The sequence below is a fragment of the Fulmarus glacialis genome, unplaced genomic scaffold (assembly GCF_000690835.1).
Source record: "Fulmarus glacialis isolate BGI_N327 unplaced genomic scaffold, ASM69083v1 scaffold499, whole genome shotgun sequence".
NCBI lineage: Eukaryota > Metazoa > Chordata > Aves > Procellariiformes > Procellariidae > Fulmarus > Fulmarus glacialis.
In genome coordinates, this window is record NW_009233634.1 from 1 (window position 1) to 19,918 (window position 19,918).

The following is a 19,918-nucleotide window of genomic DNA, read 5'->3' on the forward strand; positions in this document are numbered from 1 at the left end:
ACCGGATTCCCTCTTGCCCAATATTCTTTTTACAATCAAATATAAACCCAAGGTAAATACGTCTGTTAACATTCTTGTGCTTTCTTTAAATTTGGTAAGAATTTATATTGGGTAGCAATTCTTGTGTAATTCTAGCTGCTTTCAGAAATACTACACATCAATACAGCTCATATCCACCGATAGATGTTTTGTAGCAAATACACAACGATTAAGACTTTGGATTCTTCATACATTTCTGCGTAGTCCTATCAAATCTACATATTTGTAAAGCTAGTTGTTGGTGTGTTCATGGATGTTATTTTCTGCTTCACTCATTTTTCACTTTTGGCATTTAGTTGGGAAATTATGTAGTTGTATCCTCTTAATGAGGCTTTTTCTTTTCTAAAGATGCTCTTCCTTTATCAAGCCAGTGCTAAGTCGTCTTTGCTGATTGTAGTCAAACTTTTTAAGTGGTACAGCATTTAAAAGAAAAAAAAGAACATTCCCAAAGGAAATTGCTGTTTCCTAACTTAAAATGGTTTAACGTAGAATTTCATAGGACTAAAAATGTTATAGTTAAGATAGTTCAAGGCTATGAGTAAGGCAAGTTTTGTAGAGAAACCAGCTGGTCTGTTATTAGACCAGCTGATGTACAGGGAGATGACTGGAGATGTGAAAGGGTGTCTGTGTCCTCAAACTTTGTTTTAGCGGAAGCGATTTTTGTGTTTGGTTCAGCTGTTTCTCATACCCTGCCTTGTTATCTTGTTTTCCTGCTGGGAGAAAAACTTTGTCTTTAAGCTGTTCAGTTCTCTGTAATTGTTTACTCTAAAAGGAAATTCACGAATGTATCAGTATATTAAGAGATTCATCATTTTGAAGAATGTAAACTTGTCCAAATATCTTTTAGCAATTAGAATTGCCGGAGCTATTTCCTCACGGTCACAGTTGTGCTGTATGTGGCAAAGTCAAATGCAAGAGGCACAGGTAAATTAAATACGTGACACCGGTAAGCTTAGTATTTCTTACATTTTGCACATATCAGTAGGAAACTTTCAATTAAATATTGTTACACCTACTTTTCCATGCTCTCCTGCAGACCTACTTTGCTTCTGGAAAACTATCAGCCATGGCTGGATCTGAAAGTGCCTTCCAAGGTTGATGCATCACTCTCGGAGGTAATTGCTGCTTCATTTCTTTAGTACCTTAAAATTCAGTGAGTTTTTATTACATATCTCTTAGATCTATTATTTCTGGTTCAGTAGATAGTTCAGATGTACTTCCCATGTATGTTAACTTGTTCCTCTAAAAGTCATATCTAAAGGATACATGCCGGGAGCAGAGAGGCGAGATGGCCTACTTGTTAACACAGATGTGACTGTTCCTGTGCCTAGGACATAAAAGAAACATCTATATGAATTGAGAAGTGTGTAGGAAAGAACAGTTATAATTAAACATGTCTGATTCTCAAAAAGTTAAGGATTTCAGCCTGCTTAGTTTGTTGAAGTGGAGGTTAAGAGATGATTTGCTCCAGCTACAAAATTTCTGTAATGAAGATGATAATGTGATGGTAGCTATTTAAAATCATCAGACAAAGCTGTAACAAAATCTGTCTGAAAAAGAAATTAGCGGCTTTACTCAAAGAAGAATAGCATAAATACCTGTTTTTTAATAAGACTGTAAATCAGGAATTTTGTTTTGGTTTTTTTTGGTTTTTTTCCTCTTTAAAAAGAGCTATCTGAAGAGCAATTTTTCTTTGGGTTTGTTTTTTTTTCCTTGATTGGTAATTGATGAAATATATTGGCAGCTACGTAGAAAGTCTTGTGTCCTTATATATAAACAAGCACATATGTAGCTTAATCTCCATTTATTTAGCATTCCAACTTTGGAGTCCTATGGTAGGAGGATGGACAGTTGGCATGTCAGAAGTGAGAAGATTCTTGCATGTCAGCTCTCGCAATTAACGACATGGTGTATGAAGTCAAAGCTACCTGCATTTGTGGTATAAGCTAACACTTTAGTTCAGCTGTGCGTGATGGTGTCCTGGGCATGGCCCACAGCGAGAGTAGCAAAAGAATGAAAACCTTAAGGGAAGGGAGGGATGGACAGTTGCAGAATGCTTTTAAAAAAACACAGATAACAACTTGTTGACTTCCCTTGGTTTAATGTAGTGACTTTCCTGTTCAATTTCAGAAGCAAACATTTATTGTTTTAAAATTACTTAATCTATTAATTTTTTTTTTTTATAAGTTTGGGCTCAAGTGTATTAAAATAACAATATTGCTGAATATAATTTCAATAGGCTTATTTTTTTAAAGCTCTTGTTTTAATAATAGAATTTAAAATAAATGCTTCTATGCATGTAATATTTTTAGAATTTTGGGTAGCAAATAGCTGTGACAGTTTACCAAAGGATGTGGTAAATGCTGAAGGACTGGAAATTTTCCTGTTTAGCTTAAATCGGAATTTAATGCTAAAAAAGTTCTTTGTAGTATGTTATTCATAAGAGATACAAGTAGATACCATAGTTATCTTCTAAGACTGATCTTTAAAATGTGTTGATACACATTAGCATTTTGTATTTGATTGCTATTGTTCTGCTTTTACCAAAGTGGTGTGGGCTTTTCTTTGCTGTTTCTTTTTACTTCAGTGGTATGTCCCTGACCCCGCTTTATTTAGCGGTGTAGACATGGCTTTTGTATATCTATGCCATGTTTCTCATTCCTTTCTTTTCTTTGGGTGCTTAACTAGAAGGAAGTGCCAGACCCAGGTTCTGTACCTTCCTGGGACAGTGAGCCAGGATAATCATCTCTGATGGACCCAAACAGGCAGTCTTATTTGAGCCACCATTTTCACTTGTGTAGGATATTATTTGGAATGAGAAGTCTCATTGCATTGTTCCCCATTGCAACTCTTCTATACTAGTTAAAAGGGTACCAGGAGTTCTGCCCATACCGTATTCCTCTTGATCATCTGCTCTGGGGATGCAGCATGTAATGCATGGCTGGAATTGGATAGCCTGCATAGGGTTGGAAGGAGAGACTGCTCTTATTTTCTTTTGTGGGTTGGTGATACATTAGAGGGAAGCTGATACAGTGAGAACTGAGTTAAGATTAATGAGATTCCAAAGGAGTGCAGAGTGCAGCCTGCTTCTGAAAAGCAGATTCTTCAAATACTTGGAATAATTCTGGGATTTTTTTATTCTGTATTACTTTTTCTAGTTCTTCCTTTGCAGGTTGAAGAATTTTGGCAACGTTCTCGTTTCCAAACGTTTGTAATTTGAATCAGTTGTATAGTCTTTAAGCTTGTGTTTTCAAGTGCTTAAAGAGTAATTTAATATACACTTGAATCAGAAGAAATCCAAGTTTTTGTCACAAGTATGGATTTTTCTCACTTGGATTGCGATGACAGTTTGTCTCACTTTGCAAATTCTTAATCTTTTGCAGCCTTGTTTTGGTTATCTAGCTGCTGTACATGGTTTAGAAAAATAAGAAAAACCTGTGCTTGGACTTTCCTCCCCCCTTCATTTATGTTTATTATTATAGTTGAACTCTAAACTGCTTCAACCATGCATCTATCAATATTTGATAGTATCCTGTGCAAAAATAGCACAGTGACGTAAGTATAATTTTGTTTCCAGTTTCTAATCCATTGTGCTTTATGTTAGTTTCCCCGATATTTTCTTTCTTTTTCAATTAGGTTGTGATATCTGTTGGTCAATTTTATGTTGTATATAATTTCAGGTGTTACAGGTTGTGTAAAGAAGAATTTAATTCTTTTATTCGGTTAATGAACTCGGCTCTTTCAAACTATTTGAGGGATGGTTGCAAGTCAAATGTGCAGAAGGCTGCTCAGCCACTCTTGATCAGCATCATGAAAGAAATGCCTTAGTGGATCAAGGTGCTGTCAGTTGATCTCACAAATTTTTCTCTAATTCTTAAGTTCTCAGGTTCTTGACTTGGTTATGGGACCGGAATCCTGTATGGGGTTTTTTTTTTTTTCCCTAAAAGTAAGAAATGGACAAATGCATGACAAGAAATCAGTTATTGTCTGAACGTACTCCTTGCCAGTCCTGAACTCTTGTAGCAACACAGTGGCCTGCATGCTTTTTTACTGGGAATCGCTTATTCTACTCTCAGGAAGTGGTCTCAGCTATCTAGTTGTACAGTCTTTTAAGGCTTTTCAAATTGTCCTTGGAGTTTACTTATCAAATTCTTGCTCCTTTCTAATCTGATTCAGCCTAGTAGGTCTACCCTGCTACTTAATCCTTCATCACTCAGCTCTACAGTTCCTCCTCCTGACAATTGGTGTCTGTTCTGTGGCAGTCCACAGAAAGCTTGTCTTGGCAGCAATAGACTGACTAGCTTGCAGGGTTGCAGTGCATGCTAGAAAATAATTTCTCTTTGTTTTTTCTTCAGCTGCTGCTCATATTGCTACCTGCTGCATTTGGTTTTACACTTGTAATCTCTTTCCAGTTCAAAACTGCTCACACATAGTAGAACCAGTCATTTTGTAAAATGCTTGAAAAATAGGTAGGCTTTAAATGAAATGACTCATCATTTGTATTTAAAACCAGAGAATAATACAGAAAAGGAAATTGCTTATTATTAGCTGCCATTCTTTGAGATGTCCCGTCTACTCTGTTGGCAAGTGTGCGTAGTGTGAGCAATTGAGCTTGAATAATATTGTTGGTATTGCTAGAATGGAAGTGGGTACACGTTGTCCTGCTTTCCTGGTGCTTTACAAAAGTGCAGTGGATGATATGACAGGCTTTTTTCTGACTTACAGAATCACACTGGTATAGTCTGGAGGGCTCATAGGGTTCATGGGAAAACTGTATGGACTGTATGCCTTGAACTCCAGTTACTGACAGTCAACTCCTTGAGTGCTTGTATTTTGCAGTATGCATGATTTCACACTGTAGCTCTCTCTTAGCTTCAGTACAGTGCCTTGGTGCAGTGGAGCATCATACGTAACTGCCTCTGCCATGCCATATATTTAGTAAATGTGCAAACAGGGACTGCTTTCTGTGTGTCCAGGATCAAGGCATTTTTTATTAAGGCCATATAGAGAACTTGCGTTCTAGTAGAATGTGTCTTGACCTCCGATATCAGGACCAGCGATATGATGACTTCAAGTGTATTTTGAGTTAGTTGTCTGTCTCTGTGCATACTGCCTCTAGGTCTTTGGCTAGTGGGATTATCTGCATGGCATTGTCCTGTGGAAGCATTACCATAAAGCCCACCCTTACAGTGTGGCTGTGGAAGCAGGAGATAACAAGAGAAACACTGGCAAGTCTGTGAAATGGTTCAAGTGGAAGTCATTTACTACAAACATGGAATGAATCTCAAGGAGACATTATCCAGAGTGGGATGGGTCATCAGGTCTTGCATCTTTCCTTCTTTCCTTGCTGATTTAATAACCACAGGAAGATGATTCTCAGAACCATGCGTGTTTGGCTTAGCTAGCAGTGAGAAGGAGATCTCTTTGTTGGAAACAATTCTTCTAGCAGCTTTAGAAGCCTTGGGACTGTAGGCAAAGAAAGTGCCACCAAATTATGTTAGCATCTGATGAACTGAAATTGCAGTGACACATGCCTGATGGACATGCTTTCAGTTCTGAAATAGAAGTCATGGATGAAGAAAGCTCTTTCAAGAGGAGTGCATTGTACTCCCTTTGAGTACACTGTCTTGTGTTTGAAGGCTACCCAAGTGCACTTTCCACTCCAAGTGGAAGATGGTCTGCTGTTGTTGCTCGTGATGGGGAGGCGCATAGCAAAAGTTAGAGGAAGAAAGAAAAGGGATCCTTTAACAGATAGATGCACGTATGGATTTTTCTGCAGGCGTTTGCTTTTGAAAGGCACTTTTTTGAAAGAGTCTGCGGTTTGAGCCCTGAAAGAGGTTTATTTTGTTAGAAACTCTGCATGAACAAGAATAATGTTGCAATACCTACAAGACTGAGATTTCTGTGGATCAAATGGTGGTTTATATACTGGCAGTGCTATGGAAGGCATCAGGGAAATCGTTTTGAGTAGTCTGATCTATTGCTCTTAAGGCCAATGGACTGCGTTTGCTGACTGGAGCTGGACGTGATCTCCCTCCTGTTGTCTGAAGATTAACTTCCAAAAAAGATTCTCTGGGATTTCTTGATTTCTTCTGGCCTGGAAAGTAAAGCATCTGTTGTCATCTTCCCTCATCCTTCCACCCCGCTTTTAATGGAAATATGAGATTTGGGGGTGGAGGAGGGGGAGGTGACATCTAGCTTACCCATCCATCATCAACACATGATCATATTACAATTTCAAGATCTATTACTGCTATAGCATGTAGGGGTAGGAGAAAAGACATTGGTGACTTTGTATGGTCCACAACACAGACATCTAAATTGCCCCAAACTGGAAAACATCCCTTCAGAGAGAGCGTGAAGGAACAGAATTTCTCCTTCACCCTTAAAAACAAAGGGAGGAAAATCACTGAAATGGAAAAATTGCAAAAGGGAGAGTATCTTATAAAATTTGAGTAGGCGATATTCTTAGTAGTGAAGACAGAAAAAGAGTATTCATCAACTGCTCAAGGCTGAAGAATTGAGAGGAATTAAAAAGGCTGTGGCAGAGCAGCCTCACATAGCAACACACGTATTCTCTCTTACTACCCTGATCAGCATTGATGCTGCCGAGCACAAACTGATCTCTAAAGCAGTGACTCCAACTGAGGGATAGGCTGCAACAGGAGAAGGTAGTGTGGAGTGTATCTTGGGGTTATAGTGAAGGAGGAAAAAATCTCAAGAAAATTTCATCCTTCCTTCTCCTTCTTGTTTCTTTTTCTTGGCACTGTCTGACTTTTCCCCTTCCCTTCAGAAGTTTTCTTTTTGCTAATCATGTTGCAAGGACCGTAACAGTTACTTGAAACTTTTGTGTAGCTGTAAGAAGAGGTGCCAGAGCTGCAGTCTGGCTAGCAGCACACCTTGTGTATATGGTGGTGGCAGCCCATTGATTGAACAGGGGAGGTGTCACCTCCCCTGCCTCCCTTCCTGCTGTGACATTGAAAGCCAAGCTGAAGCAGGGCGTGCCTGTGGCATGGCTGCAACAGCACTGGTTCTTCCTGATTAACCCAGGTTTTCTGGGATGGAAAAGGTAACCATGAGCTTGGCCTGTGAGGAACAGATCTGATGGAAAGGGTGGAAAAGATTCTCCTACAGAGATCCATGTAGGTGGGATATAAGGGGCTAGGAACAGGAGAGAGAAGGCCGTGAGGATACATGTAGGACAAGGACTTTGGGAAGTGCTCTGGTTGGGGTTTCAGGAGATGGCTGGACTTAAGGCAGGCTTTCTTGAAAGCTGTGGTGCAGAATGTGGAGAAAGCAGAATGGCTTTCCTATAAATTGCTTTTTAGGATTTTTCTTTTGCTTTCTTTGTGAGTGGTGGGTGTACAGGATGAACTGTACCACTTGGAGAGTGAGGGACAGTTGGAAAGGGTGGAGGTTTGGATGGAAAGGTATAGAAGCGTGTGTAAGTGTCGGAAGGGTAGCTGTGCCTGTGGGAGACTCCACACTACATCAGAAAAGAACAGGGACTGATCTGAAAAATTGGGGAAGGGCTGTCTGAGGTAAGATTACATTTTTCACAGCATTCGCCTAACAGAGTGGCCACAGCACTGTGCTTCGCGTCGATAGTACTAGTGGCAGCCATTTCATATTGATATCTGATGAAACCATCACTTTGTTGCTATTTGCCCAAAGTATTGATTATTATGTGAAATGATTGATCTCGCAAGAGGATCACAATGTACACATTTGTATGTTAAAGTTTTATGGTGTATGAATTATGTTCTATGAGTTTTGGAAGGTGTTTGTGTTTTTAACTCTTCTAACAAGGATTTACATAAACTGTTTATTTTGTAACATGGTTGTCTTTTTTCTGCACAGGTGCTTGAGTTGGTCCTGGAAAACTTTATTTATCCATGGTACAGGTATGAGCTTTACCTAGAAGTTACTATTTTAGAATATCATAAATATCCGTCAAACTGGTTAAGAAATAGTCACCTGAAAATAAACATTTCTGTTTCTTTAGTAAAATATAAAGCATACTTTTAAGTGCATCATTTTATTGTCTTTTAGCAGAGTAGAATAGATCTTTTAATAATTTAGGCATGATAGAGGTGGTTGTGAAATTTGTATTTCATCCTAAAACCGCTTTGAGATTATTCACTTCTACATGTTAATTTTCTAATAACTCTTACTTGGAAGTACATATGGCTTGATTAAAACCTGTGTAAAAACTCAAAAACCCCCAGAAATTTATTCCCAGACTAGAAGCATACTGATCTTTCATACTGCTTTAAAAAAAAAAATCACTTTACATTTTTTTTAAAAACAAAAATTCCACTTTTAATTAATACAGAAAAGGTATTTTGAATACATGTTGTGGCCACCTTCTTGCAGAACATCTGGTGATTTGCTGAGTTTTAAGACTGTGAGTGGTTATGCTGAGCTGAATAGATTAGTACTGTGTAAATAACCTTAAAATAGTGTATAAAGAAAAGACTATGGCTAATTCTTTTTTTTTTTTTTTTTTTTTTTTTTTCTCTTGTACCTTTATATATTAATTAGTGCTTCAGAGTACTTTGTAAGAAGATACTAAACATATTTTTAATTGACATGCTGGCATCAATGTGTTAAAACAACGTTTTGCCTTAATTCTGAATTTGACTTTTTCATTGGATGGAAAGGTTCAGTTTTGTGCTACAAGAAATTTATACTTTTTTTCTTTTACTCTACACTGGTTTTTTTTCTGTCTCTCTGGGATCTAAAATTTTCTGGGTAGACTTCTTTGCCTGATTGGTTTTTAATTGTGGCCATCTACCTTTCTGTTATGAATACACTGAAGTATAAAACTTCACTGCTTATGCAAACAGCAGAGGGAGCTTTAGCACTGTGTATTGTGAATGATCAAGTTGGAAAACTCAAGGTTTTTAACTTTCAAATACAGAAAACTAGAGCACGTTCCATTGAGCTGTTTGATAAAGTAACAAATGTAAGGGAACCATCTTCTGTATTTCATAATTTGAAATCAGATAGGATTTTTTGGCTGGTGGAAGGTGTCTTCAGTGTCTTTGTTTTCCACTGACAAATAAAGTTGGATTCCACATATTACTTACATCTCTGAACCCAAGACAGCGGAAGTCTGGAATACATTGTATGGTGGGGATAGTATTATGCATAGTTAGAAGTGCAGTGCAAAATATACTTGGTATGGAGCCAGCCAGCCTAGATTCTGCTACATCTTGCCCTCTGGTGAGCTGTATAGATGTTCCTGCATTGTCTTTAGTTTTACATGGCTGCATCTCCGGATTTTGAACTAGCTCCATAAATTCATACCATGCTGATCAGACTTAAAAAACTTTCCATGAACCTGAAGTACTGGGAGTTCAGCGAGCTATAGTGCAGTGGTATCTGAGTAATTCTGCAGTAAACAACTTGGTCCTGAAAGGCTTACTGGTTTCAGCTTAACAGTAGTACTGTCAGATCTGGTCTCATTCCCTCTAAACATTCAGGTGTTTCTATGCTTTCCTGTATTTCCATCAACAGTCGTGCAGGGAGGCCTGAGCTGTGTCTGTGTGCAGCCGTTTGAGGTTTGTCTTGTAAAGCGTGTTAGTTCTGACTTTCCTACTTAGGTGTACCTACGCTGTTTGCATAGCTCAGCTCACCCTGGAGAAAGGACTCTTGCACTCATGAAACATTTTTTCTGAGCTAACAAACCTCACTGACTCTGGATAATTCTTCACAGAGCCAAATCAGAAGCCTTTGCATCCAGACTATCCTTATTTAGCAGCGTGGGTAACCACCAGCAGGCAATTCAGACTTACCAGACTAGGTTGGTAAAACAGTTTGCTGCTTTCCCTTGCAGAAAAGTCTGGGCATAATTCGTTATCCTAGCTGCCCCCCTTTCAAGTGAATGGAATTTGTGCAGAAGCTACCTCTTTCTTTTTTTTTTCTTTTTGCTTTTTCTTTATTTTATTTTATTTTTTGTGCCCTGCCAGCTGATGCTGCCTTGCAGCACCTTGCATACTCTGGAGTATGTTTCATTAATAAACTGTGTAAGAATTTGTAATATTTTATTAGCAGGTTAAAATTTAGAGACAAACACTCCTAAACTTGGATTAGTTTAAGGGAATGAAGATCAGTACTTAAAATCCAGTGAACTCTACTGAAATGGGTAGTTACACCTATGTGCAATTTTTATTTGGTATTTTTCGAAGTATTTATGCTTCGAAATGATATGATTATATTTAAATATTTGTGTTTTAATAATTTTTTCAATTATATGAGAAGAATAGAGCATAGTTGTAAGTAATCCAAGTTTGCAGAGCTACAAAACACTGGTCTGAGTCTTTTGCTTATGCTGTACAATAAAACTATATCTCTTGTTTATACCAACCTCATTTTAAATAGGAGAGTTTAAAGTTTGAATGAGTCACTATGCTTACTGAAATTTTTTGGTCCTTGATGCTACTGCAACTCCAGTTCTCTCAGATTAGATTAGAATCCAGTAATTACCACGTTTTTGTAATACGTTACTATGAAAACATTTTTCTTCGATAGTGACTAAAAGCAGTGTTTTCACATATGGAGCTGCTTCTATTTTAAATGCGAGTAATGCAAGAAAAATTCAGGATTTTTTTTGAGTTACAAACCACAGCTTTACCGTTTTACCAGCTTGCAACTTATTTTCTTCATCTTTTTGATAGGAGTTGGCCAAATTTCGTAAGAATAATTGACACACAGGGAAAAAAAATCACTTTGGTATTTGTATATGGTTTTCATTTATCAGTAGATCCCATAAGACTTTGCATGCAATAGCAGTTGGGTGTATCTCTTTTGAGACATTGGACTCAGTAACTGTTTACAATTAACAGACCGAGCCTTTTGCTTTTAGCAAATCTCTCTGTTATACCGACAGTTGTGTTTTTAAGTTTTTCCTCAAATTCTGGGAAAATGCAGCCAATTTTTTAAACGTTTCCAAGCGAGTTATTTGGACCTTCCACCATGTCACTAAGGATTTGAGATTTTACAGGTTCTTGATGTTTTTTTCACCAGTCTTCAGTCTCCTGGTGATTAAAAGAATGTCTCTGCAAACCTATGGCGCGTTGTGAAAGTACGTGGCATAAAGTCATGTTCAAGTAGAATTAGCCAAGACACTGGTTGTCCAAGTGTCAATAAAATAACAACTTCTTGGTCCAAATGACTTCATGTATCTTGTTGTCTGTCAAATACTAGTAATACAGTCATACAATTTGTTTGCTAATCCCTTGGCTTCCTTTGACAGTGTGGGTATTTGCTAACCATATTGCTTCCAAAATGTTAGCTGCTGATCTTAAAACAAATCAAACCTTCCCCTACAGTATTCTTATCTGTGTATGATTAGCTGTTGGAGGATGGTTGTATTCCTTATGCCAGGCTGCTTTCTCTGAGGTGCTTTTTCATGCAGTTAATTGCATGCTTTGACTGTCAGGTCACCAGCATCTGTACCTAGCAATTCATCTTCAACATGCGTCTGAATGCTAGATAACCCAGGCTAACATTGCTTTAAAAAATCAGATGCTGAGTAATGTAAGATGATATTATAGGCATAAAATTTTTATTTTTCAAATGTAATGTTGTTGCGTATAGTGATTTTTTTTTTTTTAATGCAAATAATGTTTGCATTTACTACATATGCAAACTCATTACTGAAAACTGTGATGGCTTTTACATATGGGTCATTAGCTAAAGCAGGATGTAATTTTCTCTGTTGTCTCATTACTCAGCTATTATAATGCAGTTTTACCATTATCTTTAGTCATACTCTAATGTCCATATATGCTTAAATGCTGGTAGATTTTTATTCTTTCTGTTGCATTTTGTGGAATGCTGTTATCATGGTCTCTTTTTCCACTCAGTTTAGTTGCAGTTTCTGTGTCTAAGACTTGGTGTATTTCCCATTTTCATTCAGTTTCACAAAAAAGACATGGAATTAGGTATTTTTCTTCCTGAATCAACTTTAACTATTTTTACCATGATTTTTCACTGAACATCCTTTATTGCAGCAAATGGAAACTGGCAAGCCAGATAAAAAGTTTAGATGATATTGTGACATAGTGATTTGAGAATCTCTAAATTCTCCTTTATTTCTTTGTTTCCAAGTAGAAGCCACGTTAAATAATTTAAATTCTGTTCCAAGTGGCTATAGGTTGAGGTTCTTGTTTTGTTTTCTTTGTAATTGATGGTTTCACGTTTCATGCTACATCGAAAGTAGATCAACTTTTCAAAAAATAAGTTTGTCATTTGTTAGTTTCCTGTGCTATGCTTTCTTTTTCCTTCTAGGAAATGGCAGTCTCTGTTTAGACCAGGAATAGGCCCAGTTTTGTATTTAAAAAAGATAATATTATTGTATTAAATGGCATCTAAGTTTTAAACTTGTTGAAAAAGTACCAATGAAAGTTTTCTATTGGAAGAGGCTGAGCTGAAATACAAGGCATGTACACATTTCATTAAAAGCTACATGAGAAACTACCAATTTTATAATAAAACTTAAACAAAAGAGGTTAACAAAGCCAGATTTGTACTAAAACAGAAGAAAATTATTTGAAATCTTGGAGTATAGAAGGTCTTGTAGTATGCAATATGGAAAATCATATTTTGACTATCTTAACTGGGGTATGTGCTTGCAGTACTCTTATTCTAAAGGCTTTGCTGATATTAATTCGTTTTCACTTCATGCCACTGAACTAGGAAGCATTCACATATGTGGAAACTAAGTTAGATTTCACTTGGTCAAAATCATACAGACAGTATGTTAGATCAGGAATTGGTATATAATTCCAATTTACTGACATATTTCTTAAGCCATTTTTGTGTGCACGAACATAGTGGGAATGCTGTGTGTTTTACTCGAATAGGAGACTGCTTAATCTGCCCACACTTGGTAGCTTTCATTTCAATTAATACCAGTTGAAGTGTCACCATTGAATGTTCTTATTCCAGCTTTTAGTAGTGCCATATGTATTGTGGTTGGATTAATATAAATGTATTTTATTCTGTTTTCTTACATGACATGCTTTACAACACTGCAGAAATATTACTGATGATGAATCCTCAGTGGATGAACTGAGAGGCACGCTGCGTTTTTTTGCATCTGTATTAGTTCGGAGAATTCACAAGGTAAGGTGATATAAAGGTATTAACGTTGTTTTTCCATCAGAAATAACTGATATCCATCTGTAGCGAGTTCTTTAATTTTTTTAAAATGGCGATTCCAAAGTCAGTCTTACAGAGAGTATAGGCAGTCTCCATCTAAGTTTCTTCTTTGCGTTATCTGCTCCCTCCTTCTGGAGCTTATCCCATTCCTGGTTATAAACCATCTTTGAAGATTCATCATTGGAAGTGTTCAATGTCAGGTTGGACATGGCTTTGAGCAACGTGATCTAGTGAAAGATGTCCCTTGCCCATGGCAGGGGGTTGGACTAGATGATCTTTGAAGGTCCCTTGCAAACCATTCTGTGATTCTACGATTCTTGCAAATGGATTCTTTTTTTTTTTATACCAGTGCAAGGTATCATTAAAACCTTAGGATGATCTTTTAGCTGTCTTTTAGTGACTTAATCCCAGTGGAAACAGTTTTGAGAATTATTAAAAAAGAACTATTAGAAAATGGTTAGCAGTGTGCCTGACTCACAGCTTCTGCTTGCTTGACTTCAAATGCATTGTCTATAAAGAATAGACTGTCGTTAAGTGAATAGCTTACTGTAAGAATTAAACCAGGTATGGTTCTTATATTAATGTAGTTCTTAAGAAACATTCTGAAGACTAAAGATTCAAAATTTTTTTCGCTGTGTTTATATTCTGTTTTCTGGTAGAGTGCTTCAAGCCTGTTTTACAGGAACTGCTTCTAAATTTCTGGGTATTCTAAGTGGGAAGAGTTGCTAACTCAGTTTCCAGGCTTACTCAGTGCTGGCCCCTCTGTTGGAGCAACTACCATAAATGTGTGTCTTTTTTCCCCTCCTTAATAACAGCAATATTTCCTGAGCTACGAGTTGTATGTGTACTCTGTCACGACTGATTAACAGCCTGATTCTGTCCTTGTTATATATCGAATCCAGATGACTTTCTTATTTACTCGAACTCAAGCATGTTGCTTTTTAAAGTGAACATGGGGAAAGATTAGGAAATGTCTGTGTAGTGCAGACATTATATGGAGGTGTGAAAGTGGAGTAAATCTTTCAAAGTGAAAATCTAGAGCAAGGTCTTAAAATTTAATTTGGAGTTGTAGTACATGCAGGTGTTAGTTGCACTGTTTGTAGATCCATTATTGATTCAGAAAATGATGATGTCTCCTCTATTGATCATGTAATAAGGTATTAATTGTGTTGTCTCAGATCAGCTCTAGCATCTTTAAGTAGAGAATTAATTTACCATATCTGCCTTTGACAGTAATGAAGTAAATGTAATATATTCCGTTCTATGTATCTGGGTAGACAATATGTGCAACAAAAACTCAAGATGTGTACAAGTATTAAGCACTGTCAGGGGAACTGCAAAATAAAGGCCATCACAGAAGTGCATTTCTCTTCACAAATATTTAGGTTTATTTGTATCCATCCTACAGAATAAGATAATTTATTTTGTCTCTTTGTGTGAAGTGGTACCAATATCTCAAGCAAAAAGATACTCATAATAACTTTGTGTTTTGGAACAAAATTGAAACTTGGCATGCTGAGTCATGCAGGGGAGCGTGGTGTCTTACGCTATGCTATTTTTTTCAACTCACTTTTTTTTTTCTGCTGAACAAGTGTTTCTGTGTGTACACACACACATACAGATTCAGACAGCTGAACTAATAACTGTGATGCATATACTACTGAAAATGTGCATAGAAATCAGAGTTGATATGCAAGTTGCAAATAAAATACCAACTTTTTGTCATTTTGGGAATCCTAGTTTAAAGCTTCAGTAGTTAGCTGAAAAGGGTTTTGACAGAATGTTTTATAGCCTTTCAGCTCTGATACAGTGTCCTTTATAACCTCATTTGAGGAGAAATTCATCACTGATTGCAAAATAAAATAGTCTTATACCTTTGCCAAACAGCTGTACTTCAACCTGCATCTGGTTGAAATTTTTGTCAAAAGTTGATAGTGTCTACTACAGTGTCGATAACAATTTGCTTGCTGTGCTCTGCAGGAATACACTCCCCTATCCCTATGTTCCATAGGAAACTCTTGATTTATTGAAATTACTGTTGAAATGTGAGTCCCAAAGGACAGGGTTTTCCATTGGTGAGCAGAAACTCCTACTTTCTCGCTTTGTAAATAGGAGTTCACCTTAATTTAGTTAGTTACTTTTAGGCAGTTCTAGTCAATTGTACTAGCTTGTCTGGGCTGGCCAGGTCAGGTCGTAGCTGTGCACCTCAAATATTACAGGGTGTGCAGGAATACATGCTATTCTGCTTGTATGAATGAATAAAAAAAACCTTTTCTCTTAGCTCTGGCCTTTGCAATTACACTGTCTCTTTCCTTGTCTGGCAAGACAAACTTTCACACTTCTGTTTCATTACTTAAGGTCTTTATTTGACTTAGTATTGAGGAGGGGCAAACTCCATTAGGAACAAAAATATGTTCAGAAGTCTTAAATTTTGAACATTTACAACTGCATGTTTCTGCTTCTCTAAGACGTCTTTTGCTCTTACTTAAAATAAAGGGCATGCAAAGTGTAAATCAGTTTCTAGATAATTTTCTGTGGAAACTACTGCAGCTGATAAAGAAGAATCCGTTGAAACTGTACAGGCTGGGGACTGACTGGCTGAGGAGGGAAGCTCTGCTGCAAAGGACCTGGCCCAATGGTAAACAGTAAGCTGAGTATGAGCCAGCAATGTGTACTGGCAGCAAAGGCGGCCAACAGTATCCTGGGCTATATTAACAGGAGCAGAGCCAATCAATCAAGGAAAGTGATTATTTGCCTTTACTTGGTGCTCTTTAGATGGCATCTAGGATACTGCATCCAGTTTTGGGCTCACCGTTACAAAAGAGACATTGATAGAATGGAGCAAGTTCAACGAAGGGGCCAACCAAGATTGTTGGGGCTGGAGCATTTGACCTGTGAGCAGGATCATGTGATATTGTTGGCACTAACGGACGTCTTGACTCAGTAACTCAAATTTTCTTTTGGTTCTGCCATCACCTGAGCTGGGACGTTTTTTCTGCAAATACATAGAGAGTACGGTTTCGCTTTGCTTTTAGTCCTTGTGAACATGATTGTTGAGGGTTAAAGTACACAATTACTAGAAGAAGAGCGTAGTTAACTTGCTTTTGTTAGTGGTCAAATCTTCATGTAGAGCTAAGTGTCATATACTGTGACTTGGAAATCAAGCTGTATTACTATAATTATTGCAATGGAAGAATCGTGATGGGAACAAGTTGACAATAAGTGGTATGGCATTTAGTTCTACATGATGTTGTGTGCTTTGCCCAGAAGAATGAGCATACTGTCAGTTCACCTAGAGAATTCATGGGTTGTTTCTTAAGGGTTCGTTTTATGGTTAGAATGGGGATGTATAAGCAAATTAATATGTTTCATAGTTGTCTGTAATAAATTTTGGGGAAAAAAACTAGAACAATTCTGTTTTTATTTTAAAACTATTCTTTAGGTGGATATTCCAACTGTTGTAACAAAGAAAATGCTCAAGGCAGCAATGAAACACATCGAAGTGATAGCCAAGGCCAGGCAGAAAGGTAAAGGCTTAATACGTTGTCAGTTTCAAAGGGCAAGTATAAATGTTTCTTCTTCTATGATTGTTACTATAATTGCTAAATCTTTTCATCCTCACTGCCTTCTCTTTAAAAAAAAAAAGTGATCCTTTTGCATTTTTCTTCTGGAGGTTGCAAAGACAAATAGGGAAAAAGTTACAGTACAAATAATGTCTCAGTTTTGATTTTCATTTCCCCACATTGAAAATATTAAATTTCTTTCTCTGTATGGTAAACAGGAATGTGTTTTTTGTCTGTTCAGAGCAATCAGTATCATTTAGCAATGCTTCTTCAAGTTTTTCCTTTGTATTCCAGATGAGCAATTATAAATGAAAGGATTTGCATGTCCGTGTACTGTAACTCTAACTCCTCCAGGTAGAATGATTTCACATCTGCACACTAACATGAGTAGTTAGTGGAGTTGTTCAATATGTCAAAAAGTTAGGTTTATGTTTATAAACCATGGAGAGACTTTGAGCAGTAGCATATTTAATTATTATCCAAATAAAAATGTCTTCACAAGCCTAATGTAAAAAATATATTAAAACTGCACGTTGAAGGAATATTTGGAAAATAGAACACTTGCTGTTGGAAAATAGTTATCTCTTGTTTTTTTCACTGGCTGTGTTCCACAATGCTGTATCTACTAAATGTGGTTTCATTCAACTTTTAAGCATAGATGTTTACTTTCTCTGGAGTCATGAACTTTCCTCCCTTCCCTCAAAACGTCTGCTTGATATCCATAAATATATGCCATTGGTCCTGTGAGTAGTGCATAATGAATAAGATGAATAATGAGGTATAGCGTGATCACGTTAGATGTTTTTCACAGCACAACAATAATTTCAAGATACTAGGTTATCTTGCGGTTATCTTACCAAATTTCATATTTCCTTTGATTTCTACTAAGGAGTTGAAAACACTTTTCTCTAGCAGCCAAGAACGGTATTTTACATGTACGGCATTGAAAAGATAGCCATTTTATTCAGTGTTTTAAAGGAAAAGACTCGTTCCCTGATAACAGATATGTGAAGTAGCAGCAGAAAATTACTTTTAGTAGTGCCTTCTAGTAAACGTTGCTAAACCAGCCACTGTAATACGTGATTCAGAGGCAGCTTTCTGCTTGCTAGTTGAGCCTAGCCTTTTCTGTTTGTTTATTTTCTAAATCCTTTTTCAAATTATTGCTTTAGGGGGCATTTCCTTTTTTCCTACTCTTCGTACCCTTACATCTCTTAGTAATTCCTCACTATTTGCACAGACACCTCCATGATTCATTCACTCCTTGCCAGAGAGTGCATGCCTCCCCTCTGCTTTTAGTGACACCAGCCAGGCAGATTTATCAGGCAATATATATTCCTGCACCCCCGTATCAGCTGATACCACTCATAGTTCTTGGTTGTAAAGGACAAGCTAGCAGACTTCTGTACTAAATTCAATATGCTGGAAACAAACTTTAACCTTCTAGATAACAGGTATGTATTAGGTACCTGACCTGTGCCTGGCGTGGTTCTTGGCATGAGGCTGTCCTGGATTGCTAGTGCAGGTAGGTGTGATTTACTACAGCTCAGTTCTTGCCTTTGAAGTGATTTGAAGGAATATAACATTGTTGCTTCTAATTAATATGCGTAGTTTTTAACTGATAACGCAGGTATTCTTTCAACTCCATGCAGCTACTTATAAGAGGTAGCAATCGTGCAGATCCCCATGCTGGTTTTGGTTTGATTTATGTTGTATTTAAAATATATGTTCCTTCACATTTGTTTCTAAATGTTCTAAGTAGGAAACAGATATAACAGGATTGAATAAAAGTTTAAGTTTACGTTGATTGCAAATTGTGTTGTAGGCAAGTCAGTAGGTAGAAGCCCAATAAGTGGGAGACTGTGAAGGAGGTCAGGAAAAAAGCAAGTAGAGGCAGACTTTAGGCAATGCAGTTTTTTAGAAGAATCAAGATGTTGAGTTCTTAGTAATTATAAATGAGAAAACATTCTGGAAACCATGCAAACTGCAATTGTTTGGTGAAGGAATTCTTATTTCAACGTGAGGTTTTATTTTTACATAGCCAGGCTTCAAAGTCTAAGCCAAGGTTCTTTTGTAAAGTTTCAACATTGTATCTCTTTGGCAGTTGTACATGTACTAAAAGTACTAACTTTTTAGCTCAAATGAAAAGCAATCGTCTCTTATTTCACAATAAGAAAAAGCTGAAACAACTCATAATACTATTTTTTACTTGCAGTAAAAAATGCAGAATTTTTGCAGCAAGCTGCTTTAGAAGAATATGGGCCAGAACTCCATGTTGCTTTGAGAAGCCGAAGAGATGAACTTCACTACTTAAGAAAACTTACTGAACTTCTTTTTCCTTATATTTTGCCACCCAAGTCAACAGAGTGCAGGTATAGAAATTATTTAGAATTGTATTCTTTAAAGTATCTGCATATTATGTAGTACAATAATTTTGGGGAGTGAAAGAATGAACTCCAAAGTCATCCTCCTCATCCCTCCTTATACCTTTGCTTATGAGTTTTTTGATTGGTCTTAAAAATATTCTAGCACGCTTAAGGAATTATTAAATACTAAAATACTTCCCAGTAAAATATAATGGCATTGGAAACTTCACTTAGAAATATAATCTAGTATGGGTTCTGATTTTTTTTTCTCTTTTTTTTTTTTTTTTTTTTTTTTTCCTTTTTAGATCCCTGGCTCTCCTGATACGAGAGATTCTGCCTGGTTCTGTATTCCTTCCCTCAATGGATTTCTTAGCTGATCCTGTAAGACTTTGGAGCACAGGAATAGTCTTAATTTATTCGTATTACTGTTCTCCTACAAAGTATGTTGTGATAAAGCAAAATATGCACAATGACTAACTTGCTGTGCATTTTGACTGGGTAAAAGAAAAAGAAATCTTGTGGCCGATGTTTTTGTTTGTTCGTTATAACTGGTTTGAGTGCTTAACTGACTGAACTGACTAAAATACAGTACTGGCATGATCTCTTAAGAATGTATTTTTAATGAAGGACTACAATTCCTGTCAAATGGGAGAATGCTGTGCTAGTATAAGCACCTTCAAATTGCTATAATTACATTTAAACAAGGGCTCAATTACTTGAACTCTAGCTGTATGTATCTTTATAGCAGTGTAAGTAAACCAGCCTTTTTTGCAGCTGTATTGA

The 19,918-nt window shown here is 37.0% G+C and overlaps 1 protein-coding gene across 1 annotated transcript in view; it reads left to right on the forward strand.

Moving 5' to 3' along the window:
- Window positions 1-4: 4 nt before the first annotated feature.
- Window positions 5-19,918, forward strand: part of SNX14 (sorting nexin 14) — a gene marked incomplete at its 5' end in the record, with an annotated part of 53,108 nt that continues 33,194 nt past the window's right edge. Inside the window, 8 exons of the mRNA XM_009585368.1 lie at window positions 5-52; window positions 887-963; window positions 1,076-1,154; window positions 7,900-7,943; window positions 13,086-13,173; window positions 16,652-16,736; window positions 18,985-19,141; window positions 19,441-19,516. Coding sequence (XP_009583663.1) covers window positions 5-52; window positions 887-963; window positions 1,076-1,154; window positions 7,900-7,943; window positions 13,086-13,173; window positions 16,652-16,736; window positions 18,985-19,141; window positions 19,441-19,516 — 654 coding nt within the window. The remainder of the gene's footprint in view (window positions 53-886; window positions 964-1,075; window positions 1,155-7,899; window positions 7,944-13,085; window positions 13,174-16,651; window positions 16,737-18,984; window positions 19,142-19,440; window positions 19,517-19,918) is intronic.